Consider the following 17,648-nt stretch of genomic DNA (forward strand, 5'->3'; position numbering starts at 1 on the left):
ACCTGAGCCTCATGTGGGGTGCCTGCACACGGCGCCCTGGCTTGGAACCAGGCAGAGCCTGGGGCTCAGGCGAACCCGGACCATCACCGGAGAACCCTGTGGTTGGGGCCTGCCTCGATCAGCCATGGAGGGAGGTTAGGACCCAGGGGGACAGTCAGTCGCTGGGTCACCTGAACCTCAGCCTCAGCTGGGTTATGTTTCCTTTGCTCTCCCTGCCTCCTGCGCTTGCTAATAGACAAGCCCCATAGCTGGGTAGCCCAGCCCCATGTCCCGAGCATATCAGCCCATCTTACCTGCTGCCAGCAGGTACCTGCAGGAGAAATGGGATAAGGCAGCCTATCGCCAACACAGGAACAAGGTACGGGACTGGGCACAGTAGGATGGGGCTGGATGAGGTAGGAGCAAGGAGCCCTGGCCCGTAGTCTGGAAGTTCGGGGCACGCCAGGAATATGTGATCAGGCCCTAGAGAATCTATTCTGTGTGTGTAGCTGGACATGGGGAATATAGTGGGTCTTTGGGAGAATTTCTACAAGGGGCTACGTGGTCCAGTGGAGCAGGTACTGGTCTGGAGTCCAAAGACCTGGGTTCTTGGCCTTTCCCATCCACGCACCTGAGCTGCTGTGTGAACTTGTGCAAGCGAGCCCTAGCTTTGCACTAATCCAGTTTGTAATTGTACTGACCAGCCGCTGTTAAATAGCTCTGGCAGAGGTGTGGAGCAGAGCCATGCGTGTGCTGGTCTCTATCGAAAGCTGTCAGGTTTGCTAGAGCCAGAGCCAGCCTGCTTTGTGCACTGCTGTGGCCTGCTGAGCAAACCTTCCAATGGTGCCTGCCACAGGGATGGCTGCCTGAGTCTGCAGAGAGCCTGAAGCAGAGTCTCAGAAGGGGGGACGCCCCGACCTTTAGTAATCTCTCTGGGTGGCAGCTCTAATGGCCAATAGAGACATTTCAGTGGCACAGTAAACAATGGGTTTCAGAGTAGCAGCCGTGTTAGTCTGTATTCGCAAAAAGAAAAGGAGTACTTGTGGCACCTTAGAGACTAACCCATTTATTTGAGCATAAGCTTTCGTGAGCTACAGCTCACTTCATCAGATGCATTCAGTGGAAAATACAGTAAACAATGGCACTGCTGATCATTTCAGTGCATGGCGTGGGGCAGGGGAGGGAGTGGAGCCCAGGGGTGGGAACTGGGAGCTGCTTCAGGGCAGGAAATGCAGCAGGAAAAGAGGAACGACAGCAGTTCGGGGATGTGTGCAGAAAGGGGCAGATAGAGGAGATTGGGTGAGGAACTGATCCAATGTGGGAGCTGCTCACTCAGCGCTGTTCAGGGTGACAGTGAGATGGGGACAAGTAGAGAGGGACCCTGAGGGCAGCCGAGCCTCTGGATCGCTGTGCATCCCTGCCTGGGCCAGCAGGAGGAGCCCTACAGTGCACTGGGCAGAGCAAGCCCTCTATGCCAATGCTGGCCCTCACCCCAGGATTAAGCATGTCTAAAGCTAAGATTTAGTCATGGATATTTTTAGTAAAAGTCAGGGAAGGGTCACGGGCAATAATGGAAAATTCACAGAAGCCCGTGACCTGTCCCTGACTTTTACTAAAAATACCCTTGGGGGCTCGGAGCTCCAGGGTCCCCCTTCACGGCGGTTCTGAGCTGTGGGGGTCCTCCTGATGCCCATGGGGGCCCAAAGCTGTGGGGGTTCGCCCTGTCTCCAGCAGCCGCCAGGAACTCTGGGGTTCCCCCTGCTGCCAGAGTGGCCAGGAGCAGCGGGAGTTCCCACTGCCATCCAAGGTGGCCAGAAGCTGCAGGAGTCCCTGCCGTCTGCAGCGGTCGGCAGCTGCGGGGGGTTCCCCTGCCGCCTGTGGTGGCCAGGAGCTGCGGAAGGCTCCCGCCGCCTGAGGCAGCCCGTGTACCCCGCAGCTCCCTGCCTCTGCAGACAGGAGGGGGCCCTGCAGCTCCCAGCCGGTGCTGGCTGACGTCAGGGAGGTCTTTGGAAGTCATGGATTCCGTGACCTCGATGACTAAATCTCAGCCTTAATCATGTCATTCTCTGGGGCCTGTGTGCAGGAGTTGGGGAGCCGTTCCCAGTGCTGGGGAGCAGAGCTGTGACTGGCAGCACTCACCTTGGGTCACCCAGGGCAAAGGGCTTCAACTCTTCATTAAAGAGCCACCGCTACTAGGCAGCCCTGCTCCCGCTCCCTAGATGGCCACATCCCACTGATGGGAGAGGTGCGTGGGGGGGAATTATCCCTGCATTGTTTCTGGGGAGGGTTCAGCAGTCCAGCGCAGAGAGTCCTGCCAGAAAGGTGCTGATCAGAGAGGCTGTGACTGCATGACGTGCTGGTGCCCCCTTCAGGCACAAGCAGCGAAGGGGCCCATGGGTGGCTCCTGACTGCTGGGCGTTGCTCTGGGCCAGCAGTGGGTGGCATGGCTCAGGGCTGCAGTGGGGCCAAAAGGAATTGAGGGCTGGCCCTGCACTGTGAAAGCTGGGGCGAGCCTGGGCTCTAGCTACCAGCGCTCCTGGAGCCGACTCTGTGTGCCCAGCCCCGCAGCCCTTGTGACTTTCCTGTCTGCAGGTGGATTCAGCTTCCCCAGCCGTGGACACCCAGGGACTGCAGCCCCCCAGCCACCTGCAGCTCAACCTGAAAAGGAGGCAGGTGAGCAGCCTCTGGGGCAGTGTGTGGGCTGCCTGCTCCGGCAGGCAGGCGTTGCCGGGCAGTCCAGCAAGGCTGGGGGGAGGTGGTTTGGGGAAGACCCATCCCCAGGGATTTGCTGCTGCAGGCCAGGGCTCACCAGGGCAGGGCTGAAGAGAAGGCCCCAGCCTGAGGGCCTGGTACTCGCAGACTCCCACTGATGTCAGGATGGGACACAGCCCCTTACCAAAGGAGACCTCCCCCCACAGTGTGTTCTGGGTAGTGGCCTCAGAAGCCCCTGATGGCAACCCTGGCAGGAGATTTCCTGGCCTGGGCCTCAGGGAGCAGGGACAGGGAGCTCCCTTTCATCTCCCCCACCCCACTGCTCATCCTGCTCAGAGCCTTTATAAACCGCCTGGCAGGGGGTTGGCCATGGCCTTCCACCTGCCATTTGCATGTGAGTGATGTAGTCACCCAGACATGGCCACTGGCATTGGCGAGCCAGCAGCGGGCACTCTTCCCCCAGGGTCACTACTGACCCAATGCCCCAGCATGGTGTTAGGGTGCTGTGCTGCCGGAGGGCCCTTCTGCTGGCTGGTCCTGTCACTTGTGATCATTAAAGATCCCCTGGCACATTTCCCAAGGCTGCCGTGTTTGCTCTGGGGGCCTGTGCAATTCCAGCTCAAGGGCTGCTGGCAGGTTCAGTCTGATACATTATTCCACTTCCATTCCCCTCCTAAGCCCTGGAGCTGGTTGCATTGCACTGGAGCCTTGTCCTGAGACCATTTGTAAAGCACTTTGTTGTGAGAGGGGCAGAGAGCAGGAAGAGCTGACGGGGTGACTGATTGATGACATGATCTGTTAGTGGCCTCGAGGAGGGGGTGGCTCTACACTCTGGATTTTGTCCCCCTCCAGCTAGACAGAGAGCGCCAGGCCATTAGAGAAAGAGACGACCGCATTCACTCGGCCAGGCTGGTCGCCATTGCGCAGTCCAGGGGGCGACTGGACAACTGGAACAGCTACAGTGTACGCAGGTCTGTGCCGCTGGCGGGGCATGGGGCCGGCATTAAGAGCTGGGAATGGCTAGGGGGGCAGGATCCGAGGGACAAAGGGACCCCTGAGTGGAGAGGAGCCAGCCAGTTCCCCCACCCAGTAACATCATCTCAGCCCCTCCCCTGGGTCTGTTTGGACAAGGAAGCGGCCCATGAGCCAGGACTGGCAGCAGGTGCCAACTAGCCCCGTAGTGGGCCACGCCCCCTCGCCCTGTAACTTGCTCAAATGTGTCTGGATATTTCAGTCCTTGCAACAGGGGTCCCGAGTCAGCCAGGAAATCTGGGGCAGAGCAGGGGACAGCCCGTGAGAGCAGCTCAGAGCCTGAGGACATGCTCCAAAGGGCCTGGGGTAGCCCCGTGGGCTGGGACACTTAAAACTAGATCGGCTGGAGCTACGGCTGAAGTGCTGGAGGGTGCAAGTCCCGCCCGCTCCGAGCCTCTCTGGGGCCTAGGCTGTGTGAGCCCAACAGACAGGTCTGTCCAGTTGTCTCCTCAGCAGCAGCGCGTGGGGAGAGATGGACCCGAGCCAGGACCCCAAGCTGGGACTCCCATGTGGTTCCGGGATTTGTCATCCACAGCCAGGCTCTGGTGTGACTCAGACTCATTGCTGCTCTGGAGGGGGGCAGAAAGGAGCAAGCTGGGCAGAACATTCAGGCATCCCTGCAGCGAGCGCTGAATGCAGAGGGAAACTGGGAGGAGTGGTGGATACGCTGGAGGGGAGGGATAGGATACAGAAGGACCTAGACAAATTGGAGGATTGGGCCAAAAGAAATCTGATGAGGTTCAATAAGGATAAGTGCAGGGTCCTGCACTTAGGACGAAAGAACCCAATGCACAGCTACAGACTAGGGACCGAATGGCTAGGCAGCAGTTCTGCGGAAAAGGACCTAGGGGTGACAGTGGACGAGAAGCTGGATATGAGTCAGCAGTGTGCCCTTGTTGCCAAGAAGGCCAATGGCATTTTGGGATGTATAAGTAGGGGCATAGCGAGCAGATCGAGGGACGTGATCGTTCCCCTCTATTTGACATTGGTGAGGCCTCATCTGGAGTACTGTGTCCAGTTTTGGGCCCCACACTTCAAGAAGGATGTGGATAAATTGGAGAGAGTCCAGCGAAGGGCAACAAAAATGATTAGGGGACTGGAACACATGACTTATGAGGAGAGGCTGAGGGAGCTGGGATTGTTTAGCCTGCAGAAGAGAAGAATGAGGGGGGATTTGATAGCTGCTTTCAACTACCTGAAAGGGGGTTCCAAAGAGGATGGCTCTAGACTGTTCTCAATGGTAGCAGATGACAGAACGAGGAGTAATGGTCTCAAGTTGCAGTGGGGGAGGTTTAGATTGGATATTAGGAAAAACTTTTTCACTAAGAGGGTGGTGAAACACTGGAATGCGTTACCTAGGGAGGTGGTAGAATCTCCTTCCTTAGAGGTTTTTAAGGTCAGGTTTGACAAAGCCCTGGCTGGGATGATTTAACTGGGAATTGGTCCTGCTTCGAGCAGGGGGTTGGACTAGATGACCTTCTGGGGTCCCTTCCAACCCTGATATTCTATGATTCTATGATCCTATCACTCTGCCCCATATGCCCCATCCACCCTCTCCCCAGCTTCCCCCTGCCATTCCCTACAGGAGACCCTTCAACATCTTAGTGGTGCTCAGGCCAGCCACAGTAGTGCCTGTCCTGCTGTCTGCCCAGACTCCACTGCATTTCTAACATCCACCAGATACAAAACCACAATTGGCCCTAGAATTGGCCATGAAAGGTCCAAACCACCCCTTGCTTCTCTCTCCCCCATCCTCCTCCTCTGTCCCTGTCCCAGGCTTCTTCCCTGGCTCCTTGGGAAGGGTTGTGTGAAGAAGTGGAAACTTCTGGGATTGGTCTGATTCCCTGCAGCAGGGAGTTCCACCACTTGAGCCACCCACTGGCCACACTCCACCCCCTGGCTCCCAGCTGTCTGATGGGCCATGGCTGGAGAGTGGGGTGCAGTGCCTGGCCCCATCCCACAGGACTCCCAGGTGCTGAGCAGGATGATGGAGGATGGGCGGGGCTGGGGAAGTCTGTGTGGGATGGACAGAGCTCCATTTGCCCCAGCTGGGCTTGCTGGAGCTGAGGGAGGGCCTGGAGAAACTGGGGGTGGGAGATGGGGCCTATAGGCCCCAGCTGGCATCCGGTGGATTGATTGGGCTGGCCCCCCTGCTTGTCTCTGCCCAGCAAAAGGCAAGGGCAGGGGGACCCCACATCAGGGAGAATGCTGGACCTGAGGCTATTGAGTAAGAGCTGCTGCTGGCCTAGTAGCGTCGGGGAGGGACCTAGAGGTGGGGGAGCCTGCAGAGAGGGCTGGGCCCAGGAGGGGAGGTTAAAGGGGCACCACAGCCCCTCCGCTTGTTCTCTGCCCCCAGCCTGAGCAGTGAGAGGCGTCGCTGGGAGCTGGCGCAGATCGGGGTGGAGAACCAGAGGCTCGCAGGGCAGCTGAGGCAGCAGCAGTCAGAGCACGCCCGGGAGCCCTGGGAGCGCCACTGGGAGAGGGTGGAGCTCATCCGCAACGGCATCGCCCGCTACCCCCGCAGCTTGCGGGCCCCCCAGGTAACTGGCTGCCAGGGAGGCCGGGGCGGGGAGGGGTTGCTGCTGACTCACGCCAGCCCCTGGGGCAGCCTGGGCTGGTCAGCAACTGAGTCGCTGCTGGGCTGGGAGGGCAGGGAGATCTTTAGAACCATTGCTGCTTACCCCCCCGACATCGTCTGCTCTGCCCTCCCGCTTGCTCCCTCTCTGTGGTTCCCACATTCCCTTCCCTCCCCAGCCGTGCTCCCCTCTGGCCAATGTTCCCTCTAATTTTTGACAGGCCGTGTGGGCAAAAAGTTTCTTCTGTGCCAATTTTTGACAGGCCGTGTGTGCAAAAAAATTCTTCTGTGCAAATTTTTGTGCGTGCGGTGTTTCGCCGTGTGCGCGGGGTTTAGGATCTGTGTGTGCGTGCACACGCGCACAGCTTAGAGGGAACAGTGCCTCTGGCCCCCCGCTTTCCTTCCCTGACTCATCCCCACACTCCCAGCGCTCCCCATCTCAGCACCCCTCTCCTGTCCTAGAGAGGGGGAGCCCTGGTTCGAGGCTGCTCGTTAGCATGCCCACCACCGGGAGTACCCGCTCCCAGTCCAAGCTGGGTTGTACGCACTCCGCTGGGGTTGGGTGGGGCTAGAGACACACAGGCACAGATGGGCTGGATCCTCCGAGGTGGGGAGCACCCACAACTCCCATTGGCTCCCGCTGGAGCCCAGCGTGCTCAGCTGGAAACGCAGCCCCTGGGAACTCTGATATGCCGTCTGATAGAGCTGATGGAGGAAAAGATCAGAGGTTTGGAGATGCAGGTGGAAAGTCTGGTAGAGTTTAGGAAGGGGTTTGAGCAGATTATGGAGCAAAGACATGAGGTATCTGAAGGGAAAAGCTCAGACTTGCAGATGGAAGCAGGACTAGGGAATTCTGAGGGGAGACTGGGTGAGGAAAGTGGTCAGTGGAAGCATGTGACTAAAAGAACTAGACAGAGGAAAAGACGGGCTAGTGAAGGAGAAATAGAGCTTCAGAATAGGTTTGCAGAGTTGGGAAATGAAGAAGGGGCTCAGCAGGTAGTCACTGAAGGTGACAGGGCAAGGAAGAAGAGAAGAGCGGTTAGTCCTATAGGAAAAGGGGAAGAGTTAATGGAGATTACACCAAATATGAGCCCCAGGAGGATACAGGATGGGTTAAAAAGGATTACAAGGGAGAATGGGAATGGAAAGAACTTGCAGCCAGAGGGAACAGGGGATAGACTGGAGAATAGCACCGTCACTAGGAAAAGGCAGGTCTATGTGATTGGGGACTCTTTACTGAGAAGAATAGATAGGCCTGTAACCACAGCTGATCCAGAAAATAGGAGGGTGTGCTGTCTTCCAGGTGCTAAGATACGGGATGTAGACCTGAGGTTGAAAAGGATTCTAAAGGGAGCGGGAAAGAATCCCCTAATTATCCTTCATGTGGGAACAAATGATACGGCTAGATTCTCGCTGGAAAGTATTAAGGGAGACTATGCTAGGCTGGGGAGGACGCTTAAGGAAATTGAGGCTCAGGTGATCTTTAGTGGGATTCTGCCTGTTCCTAGAGAAGGGCAACAAAGGTGTGACAAGATTATGACTATCAATAGATGGCTTAGGCAGTGGTGCTATAAGGAGGGCTTTGGGATGTATGGCCATTGGGAGGCATTCATGGATAGAGGACAGTTCTCTCGGGATGGACTTCATCTGAGTAGGGAAGGAAATAGACTTCTAGGATGGAGGCTGGCACAACTGATTAAGAGAGCTTTAAACTAGGAATTTGGGGGAGATGGTTGGGAGATGTCCAGGTAATCTCCACGCCAGAATTTAGCATAGAGTGGAAAGAAAATGAAGTAAGAGTGGATACAGCTGTAGGTAGGAGGAAGGGCAGTGTAGATACAAGTCTAATAGGTTATACTGGTAGTAAAATAACCATGCCTAATAGGGTACAGAATGTGAGTGAGGCCAAACAGCAAAAATTAAGATGTTTGTACACTAATGCAAGGAGCCTAGGTAACAAAATGGAGGAACTAGAGTTACTGGTGCAGGAAGTGAAACCAGATATTACAGGGATAACAGAGACCTGGTGGAATAGTAGTCATGACTGGGCTACAGGTATTGAAGGGTATGTGCTGTTTAGGAAAGACCGAAATAAAGGTAAAGGTGGTGGAGTAGCACTGTATATCAATGATGAGATAGAATGTAAAGAAATAAGAAGCGATGAAATGGATATGACTGAGTCTGTCTGGGCAACAATTAAATTGGGGAAGAAAACTATTAGAGCCTCCCCTGGGATAGTGCTTGGGGTGTGCTATAGACCGCCGGGATCTAATTTGGATATGGATAGAGCCCTTTTTAATGTTTTTAATAAAGTAAATACTAATGGAAACTGTGTGATCATGGGAGACTTTAACTTCCCAGATATAGACTGGAGGACGAGTGCTAGTAATAATAATAGGGCTCAGATTTTCCTAGATGCGATAGCTGATGGATTCCTTCAGCAAGTAGTTGCTGAACCGACTAGAGGGGATGCCATTTTAGATTTGGTCTTGGTGAGTAATGAGGACCTCATAGAGGAAATGGTTGTAGGGGATAATCTTGGCTCAAGTGATCATGAGCTAATTCAGTTCAAACTGAATGGAAGGATTAACAAAAATAAATCTGCAACTAGGGTTTTTGATTTCAAAAGGGTTGACTTTCAAAAATTAAGGAAATTAGTTAGGGAAGTGGATTGGACTGAAGAATTTATGGGTTTAAAGGTAGAGGAGGCCTGGGATTATTTTAAATTAAAGCTGCAGAAGCTATCGGAAGCCTACATCCCAAGAAAGGGGAAAAAATTCATAGGCAGGAGTTGTAGACCAAGCTGGATGAGCAAGCATCTTAGAGAGGTAATTAAGAAAAAGCAGAAAGCATATAGGGAGTGGAAGAAGGGAGGGATCAGTAAGGAAAGCTACCTTATTGAGGTCAGAATATGTAGGGATAAAGTGAGACAGGCTAAAAGTCAAGTAGAGTTGGACCTTGCAAAGGGAATTAAAACCAATAGTAAAAGGTTCTATAGTCATATAAATAGGAAGAAAACAAAGAAAGAAGAAGTGGGACCGCTAAAAACTGAGGATGGAGTGGAGGTCAAGGATAATCTAGGCATGGCCCAATATCTAAACAAATACTTTGCCTCAGTCTTTAATAAGACTAAAGAGGATCTTAGGGATAATGGTAGCATGATAAATGGGAATGAGGATATGGAGGTAGACATCACCATATCTGAGGTAGAAGCGAAACTCAAACAGCTTAATGGGACTAAATCGGGGGGCCCAGATAATCATCCAAGAATATTAAAAGAATTGGCACAAGAAATTGCAAGCCCATTAGCAAGAATTTTTAATGAATCTGTAAACTCAGGGGTTGTACCGTATGATTGGAGAATTGCTAACATAGTTCCTATTTTTAAGAAAGGGAAAAAAAGTGATCCAAGTAATTATAGGCCTGTTAGTTTGACATCTGTAGTATGCAAGGTCTTGGAAAAAATTTTGAAGGAGAAGGTAGTTAAGGACATTGAAGTCAATGGTAAATGGGACAAAATACAACATGGTTTTACAAAAGGTAGATCGTGCCAAACCAACCTGATCTCCTTCTTTGAGAGAGTAACAGATTTTTTAGATAAAGGAAACGCAGTGGATCTAATTTACTTAGATTTTAGTAAGGCGTTTGATACTGTGCCACATGGGGAATTATTAGTTAAATTGGATAAGATGGGCATCAATAGGAAAATTGAAAGGTGGATAGGGAATTGGTTAAAGGGGAGACTACAACGGGTCCTACTGAAAGGTGAACTGTCAAGTTGGAGGGAGGTTACCAGTGGAGTTCCTCAAGGATCAGTTTTGGGACCAATCTTATTTAATCTTTTTATTACTGACCTGTGCACAAAAAGTGGGAGTGTGCTAATAAAGTTTGCAGATGATACAAAGCTGGGAGGTATTGCTAATTTAGAGAAGGACAGGGATACCCTACAGGAGGATCTGGATGACCTTGTAAACTGGAGTAATAGGAATAGGATGAAATTTAATAGTGAGAAGTGTAAGGTCATGCATTTAGGGATTAATAACAAGAATTTTAGTTATAAGCTAGGGACGCATCAACTAGAAGTAACGGAGGAGGAAAAGGACCTTGGAGTATTGGTTGATCATAGGATGACTATGAGCTGCCAATGTGATATGGCTGTGAAAAAAGCTAATGTCGTCTTGGGATGCATCAGGAGAGGTATTTCCAGTAGGGATAAGGAGGTTTTAGTACCGTTATATAAGGCACTGGTGAGACCTCACCTGGAATACTGTGTGCAGTTCTGGTCTCCCATGTTTAAGAAGGATGAATTCAAACTGGAACAGGTACAGAGAAGGGCTACTAGGATGATCCGAGGAATGGAAAACTTGTCTTATGAAAGGAGACTCAGGGAGCTTGGCTTGTTTAGCCTAACTAAAAGAAGGTTGAGGGGAGATATGATTGCTCTCTATAAATATATCAGAGGGATAAATACCAGAGAGGGAGAGGAATTATTTAAACTCAGTACCAATGTGGACACAAGAACAAATGGATATAAACTGGCCACTAGGAAATTTAGATTAGAAATTAGACGAAGGTTTCTAACCATCAGAGGAGTGAAGTTTTGGAATAGCCTTCCGAGGGAAGTAGTGGGGGCAAAAGATCTATCTTGCTTTAAGATTAAACTCGATAAGTTTATGGAGGAGATGGTATGATGGGATAACATGGTTTTGGTAATTAAATATTCATGGTAAATAGGCCCAATGGCCTGTGATGGGTTTTTAGATGAGGTAAGATCCAAGTTACCCGGGAAAGAATTTTCTGTAGTATCTGGCTGATGAATCTTGCCCATATGCTCAGGGTTTAGCTGATCGCCATATTTGGGGTCGGGAAGGAATTTTCCTCCAGGGCAGATTGGAAGGCCCTGGAGGTTTTTCGCCTTCCTCTGTAGCATGGGGCACGGGTCACTTGCTGGAGGATTCTCTGCTCCTTGAGGTCTTCAAACTACAATTTGAGGACTTCAATAGCACAGAGATAGGTGTGAGGTCTTTTTTAGGAGTGGTGGGTGAAATTCTGTGGCCTGCATTGTGCAGGAGGTCAGACTAGATGATCATAATGGTCCCTTCTGACCTAAATATCTATGAATCTATGAATCTATGAAACTCAGGGGCCGGGGATGAATGGGGCAGCAACTTGTAGATTTCAGATCAGACAGGCCCATCGTGACCTGGTCTGGCCTCCTGCATAGTGCAGGCCAGAGAGCCTCCCCCAGGAGCCCATAGGAGATTCTCTGGAAAGACACCCAGTCTTGACTTAGAGATCTCAAGTGATGAGGAACCCACCCTGGCCCTAGGGCCTCTGTCCCAAAGGTCAATTCCCTTCTCTGTAAGGACACCTCACTTTGTGTCAGCCCAGCCCCACACATGCCCTGGAGCACCCAGGCCCGCCCCACTGGGTGCTGACAGAATTCACAACTCTGCTGCCCCTAAGGAACTGTGCACACCAGCTTGCAAGTTACACCGCCGGCTCCCCGCTCACAGCACGTGGATACGTTTTAGTCAAAACAAAAGAGGATCATTTAACAGAGAGCAGAGACTCGAGAAGAAGCAAGGCGATTTAATGGCACCAAATGGTTACACATGAAATAAATCATAGCACGCTTTCAAAGCCTAAACCGAACTATCCGGACGTTCCCTGTCCCGTAAAGGTTAGCTCACCCAAAGCGGCTCTCCAACATCAAACAGCCAGACTGGCTGTGCCCCTCCATTCGTAAGACAAGCCAGCTGGCAGCTTGGAACCCTGGGGTGCCTCTGCACCCCCATTTACAGTTCCCCATTGTCTTTACTTGTAAACAAGATGACTCCCCGCTGCTCGGTTTTCCCCTGGAAGACTTTGCAGTCACGTGATTGACCTTTTGCTCAGATTCTAGCTAGGCATCTCTGATGGGATCCCTAGGATGCAGCCTGGAACTGTGGGACCGCTGTGCCCCCTTAATTCTCTCCAGCCTGGGCTGTCTCTCACAACGCCTTGCTAGTGACCAGCAGCAAACCCCTCCAAGTGCTGCTATCACTCAGCACAAACACATGTAGAGTCCCCACACCCAGCTAGATTACATGATTGCTTCCAGAGCAACTAATGAATCACACAGAGAAAGGCACCAGAGCCAAATCCCCCCAGCTCCCAGCACTGTACCCCAGGAATATATTGTCTTGCACTGCTCAAGATAGGCAGTGCAGATTTTTAATTGGTTCACCAGTTCATCAATGGAAAGTGGATATACACCAGCCTTTGCAAAACCTGAGCAGATTTGCTACACACTTCATACAAACTCACTGGTAAAAATAAACAGTAAAACAAATTTATTGACTACAAAAGATAGAGTTTAAGTGATAGGCAAAGAGTCAGAGGTAGTTACCAAAAGAAATAAAATATAAGCACACAGTCTTAACTCTCAACCCTATTAGACTGAGCAACATCTAGACTAAGCAGTTTTTCTCACCCCACTGGATATTGCAGTTCATAGTATACAGACTTCACCCTTGAAATCTGGGCCAGTCCCCTCCGTTGGCATCTTCAGAGTGTCCTTGTTGCTTGCAGCGTAGGTGATTGAAGGAGAAAGGCCAAGCATGGGCCCCCTGGGTTCGGCTTTATACCCTCAGTCCATGTGCTTGGAGGACACAAGTCCAGGCATGTCTGGGTGCATTGCTGAGTCTCCAGGCAAGGTTGAGCAATTCCCCTGGTGTAGCCTCATGCTGGTGAGTCATTGAATTGTAGCTCCCTTGCTGGACAATGGTTGTGGATGGGTTGTTTGACACCCCACCCGGGTGTTGGTTACTTTCCTTGCTGTTGTCTCTGGGGAGCTAATATCTGGCTGATTCCCCAACTTACAGCATGTTTTAGTGACAACCATACAACACAATTCTCATAACTACATATGCATTAATGATACACATATATGGATAGAGAAATGATTTTCAGCAGATCATAACCTTTCCCCTGTTACCTTACAAGGCATGCTTTATATGCAGGATCACAATCATATATAAATGGGGAATATGGGGGTTACAGGGTGCTCCCCCAAGCAGGGCTGGTGCAACCACTAGGTGAACTAGGCAGTCACCTAGGGTGCCAAGTGGTTGGGGGTGGCCAAAAGCGCACTCTGGGGAGGCGGTGGAGCGGAGGTAAGCTGGGGCAAAGGGGCGCGGGGAGGGCCGCCTGCAGCAAGTAGCGGGGGGGGGGGCGCACAGGGGAATCGCTCCCCGCCCCAGCTCACCTCTGCTCCACCTCTTCCCCTGAGCACCGCCCCACACTGCTTCTCTCCCTCCCAGGCTTGTGCGCCAAATAGCTGATTGACGCCGCAAGCCTGGGAGGCGGGAGAAGCGGCGGCGTGCTCGGGGAGGAGGCGGAGCAGAGGTGAACTGGGACGGGGAGCTGTCGCACACAGCTCCCTGGGCCGAGGGAGGGGGCAGCGGGGAGTTGTTGCACGGCTCCCCGGGCTGAGGGGAGGGAGGGGGCGGCAGGGAGCTGCCACGGGGGGGGCACGGAGCTGCCGCAGGGGGGGCACCTCAGGGTGGGGGTGAGGGGGAGCTGCCGCAGGGCTGGGGGGGGCAGGTGCAAGGTGGAAGTTTCACCTAGGGCGCGAAACATCCTTGCACTGGCCCTGCCCCCAAGGTACAGAATGTCACAGCCTCCATTGAGGAATAGACAGCATACTCAATCTACACACACCCAGGCAGGTAGAGAACCGTCTCCTGCCTGAAAGAAACTTGTTAAACACTTGCTGGTGCCCAGCCCATGTCACAGTGTTAAGAACATGACCCCCAGTATAGCTACATAATTACCGTACACATTACCCAAACGTGCGTCTCTCAGTGATTGTGAGGCCCAACGTGACCCAGGCTTGCAGCAGAGACCTGACACTCTTTGGCAAACAGGTATGAGGCTACCAGGCCCAGGGCATCCCTGTAACCCTGCACCCTCTGGCACTGAGAGGCCCCTGTGTCACAGCAGTCCTTGCACATCTCTGGGAGTCCCAGCTGGTCAGCAGAACCTAAGGTTTCCTTGATTGAAATCAGGGGTCCAGATGCTCCAGTGAGGGAAGCACCCCACTTGTGCCGGGCCAGCCTTAGGGGGTGCTCTAGGCTGTGATGCCTGGTAGCAGGCTTTGAAGGGCAGGATGGTTAGTTTTTAATTACATCTCCCGGGAAAGAGGCCCAGGGGAGTTGTGTCTTTGACTTCAACAAAGCCAGGATTTTGCCCTGTGGTTTGAATGGCAGGAGGGGGGGGGCTCAAAGACCCACCCCCCCAGAATAGTGGGAGAGGTTCACAGAACCTGGCCCCCCTTGGCTGGGAGACCCAAGTAGGATTGCCAACTTTCTACTTGCACAAAACCAAACACCCTTGCCCCGCCTGCTGCCCTGCCCCTTCTCTGAGACCCTGCCCCTACCCCACCCCTTCTCCGAGGCCCCACCCCTTGTTCACTCCATCCCCCCCTCCCTCCGTCGCTCACTCTCCCCACCTCACTCACTCACTCATTTTCACCAAGCTGGCTCAGAGGGTTGGGGTGTGGGAGAGGGTACGGGCTCTAGGCTGGGGGTGCAGACTTCAGTGTGGGGCCAGAAATGGGGAGTTCAGGGTGCAGGAGTGTGCTCCAAGCTGGGGAAGGTGGGATGGGGTGCAGGGGGAGTGAGGACTCCGGCTGGGGGTGCAGGCCCTGGGGCGGGGCTGGGGATGAGGGGTTTGGGGTGCAGGAGGGTGCTCTGGGCTGGGATTGAGAGGTTCAGAGGCTGGGAGAAGGATCAGGGCTGTGGGTTGGGGCGTGGGAGGGAGTCAGGGTGCAGGCTGTGGGTGGCGCTTACCTCAAGCAGCTCCCGGAAGCAGTAGCATGTTCCCCCTCCGGCTCCTACACAGAGGCACGGCCAGGCAGCTCTGCATGCTGCCCCATCCGCAGGCGCTGCCCCTACAGCTCCCATTGGCCACAGTTCCCGGTCATTGGGAGCTGCAGAGCCAGTGCTTGGGGAAAGGGCAGCATGCAGAGCCCCCTGGCTGCCCCTACATATAGGAGCCAGAGGGGGAACATGCTGCTCCTTCCAGGAGCCATGCAGAGCTACGGCAGGCAGAGGAAGCCTGCCTTAGCCCCACTGTGCCACCAACTGGACTTCTAATGGCCCAGTCAGCCGCGCTGACCAGAGCTGCCAGGGTCCCTTTTTGGCCGGGCGTTCCTGTCGAAAACTGGACACATGGCAACCCTAGACCCAAGCCTGTGGCAGGCCTGTACTGGCTGAGCAGGGTAGGACTGGGCTTTCTGCATGCTCTCTCCAGACAGTGCCCAAGGAACAGAGGCAGGAAGCTCTGAGCAGCGGGTTCCCCTCTTTGGGACACGAGGAGAGGCGGAGGGCAAACGCCGCGCCCCTGAGGATGGCAAGAGGAGCAGCCATGCCACACCGAGGGGCTCCTGGAGATGTGGGGCCGTCTCCTCGCCAGAGGCTGAGACGACCTTGTCCTCAGCTATCAGCTCGGTGTGAAGGCACTGTCCCAGCCAGCGGGGCACCTCAGGGCACTGGAGCCTCAGCCCAACAAACCACCACAGCAGCTGTGCTGTCACCAAGAGGACTGGCCAGGTCAGCTGGGGCTGTCGCAGACAGGAGCACTGGGGGCTCATTGGCTGGTGGGCCATGGCCCATCAAGCCTGTTGTGAAACATCAGGCTGCAGCTGGGAAACCCAGCAGCTCCTTGTGGCTCTGGAAGTGCAGACAGAAGGCCCTGGTGCCCTTGTCCAGGGAAATGGGGCAGAGTCTGGCTCTCCCAGCCAGGCGGGTGCAGAGGATCCCTGACTGCCATCCAAGAGAGGCTGAGCGGACCCCACCCGTTCCATCTTGAGACTCTGAAAGGTGACCCCACCTCTTCCCATGGAGTGGGGCAGGAGCCTTCATCTCTGCTCCAGAAGGTCTCAGCAGAGCCTGGAGCCCTCCCTGAACTGCTCACCCACGGAGCCACTGAGCAGTTCCCCTCTCCCAGCTAAAGTGTCCTAGGGGTGCTCTGTGCCCTTGGCCCAGGCCTCGGCGCTCACTGCCCCACAATCCAATGCCCATATCTTTGTGGTGCAGGGGTCACTGGGAACTCAGGGCTTCCCCTGGGACCCTGTCTGGAACTGAGTACTTCCCTCCGTTGCCCTGTAGCATTCCCTCCCATAGCAACCAATTCCCCTGGTGGGAGGAGAGTGGAGTGGGTGTTGCCTGGAGTGCCTGCCAGGGCTGGTATCTGACTTTATTTTCAGGGCACTAGCTCAGCCACCAGCAGGTATTGGTTTTGTGCCCCGTTGTCTTGGTGCTTTGAACTGGTGGCTCTTTGAGGATGGGGGTGAGTGAGGAGTGGAGGCTGAAACCCCTTGTGGCATCTGCCACGGAGCCATCCAGGTAAACTAATCCCTTTGCCTTCTTGGCCCAGCTGTGGTCCCTAACCGGGTACCTGAATGTTGCTGGCCGGAAGGCTCGGGTGCATGAGGTGTGTCTCCAGGAGCAATGAACCGGCCGTGCCATGAGGCGGAAGCAAGAGCCTGGGCGTTGCATTCTGCAGGCTGCAGAGCAGGGGCTGGTGAGTGTAGTGAGCTGCATAGGGGCAGGTACAGGACCAAGACACAATGCTGATCCCATTCTCCTCCAGGGGAAGGAGTAGAGCGACAGGAAGATTCCCAGCTGGGTTCAAGCCCTTCCCTGCTGGCCAAGACAGCACTCTTCCAGCCTTGGAAGGGCAGCATGGGCCCCCAGAACACAAGGGTTGGGAGCATGGTAGGGAACGGGAAACCTGTGGGCCTGTGGCTGCTCACTGTGACTGTCCCCTCTCTCTTGAGTGTCCCCCCTCCCCTGTTCCTCCTACTGGAGAGGCGGGAAATGTAAGTGCTTGCTCTGGGTTCCAATATCCCTGGGACACCTGGTGTCTCCGTTCATTAGTTAACTCCGTTCATTAGTTAACTCTCTTCTCTGGCTCCGCAGAAGTTGCTTTAATGCAAAAGTCCTGGAGCCAGAAGGAATTTCTCACGTGCCTGGGGGTGAGGTCCAGCGAGGCTACAAAAGCTGGGAGAGAGCCTTGACACCAAGTCAATCTGACAGTCCAGTGCACCATAACCATTCCCTTGCTGACACCCCTTCGCCAGGCAATGCCTCAGCCCTTCCTGGGACCTTTGCACTCATCATGGGCTAGGGGCTGCTTTCTACACTTCCTCATGCCCAGACCTGCCTGCAGTGACCAGCTGGAGCTATGCCAGGCCCTGGTGGATACTGGTGGCTCTCAAAGACGCTGCCCAAGGCCAGGGCTGCCTGTGGCCCAGGGGCTCTCAGGGCTGGCTTTACACTGTGTATTCAATTATGAAATCAAT

General features: G+C 53.9%; 1 protein-coding gene across 1 annotated transcript; it reads left to right on the forward strand.

The window, feature by feature from the left end:
- The first annotated feature begins 265 nt into the window (after positions 1-265).
- Positions 266-6,558, forward strand: LOC140918013 (uncharacterized protein CFAP97D2-like). Its single transcript, XM_073361540.1, has 5 exons — positions 266-358; positions 2,572-2,652; positions 3,544-3,662; positions 6,080-6,263; positions 6,520-6,558. Exons 1-5 carry the CDS (start codon positions 266-268, stop codon positions 6,556-6,558), a joined length of 516 nt encoding a protein of 171 aa, XP_073217641.1.
- Positions 6,559-17,648: the final 11,090 nt, after the last annotated feature.

Source organism: Lepidochelys kempii, chromosome 10 (assembly GCF_965140265.1).
Source record: "Lepidochelys kempii isolate rLepKem1 chromosome 10, rLepKem1.hap2, whole genome shotgun sequence".
Taxonomy (NCBI): domain Eukaryota; kingdom Metazoa; phylum Chordata; order Testudines; family Cheloniidae; genus Lepidochelys; species Lepidochelys kempii.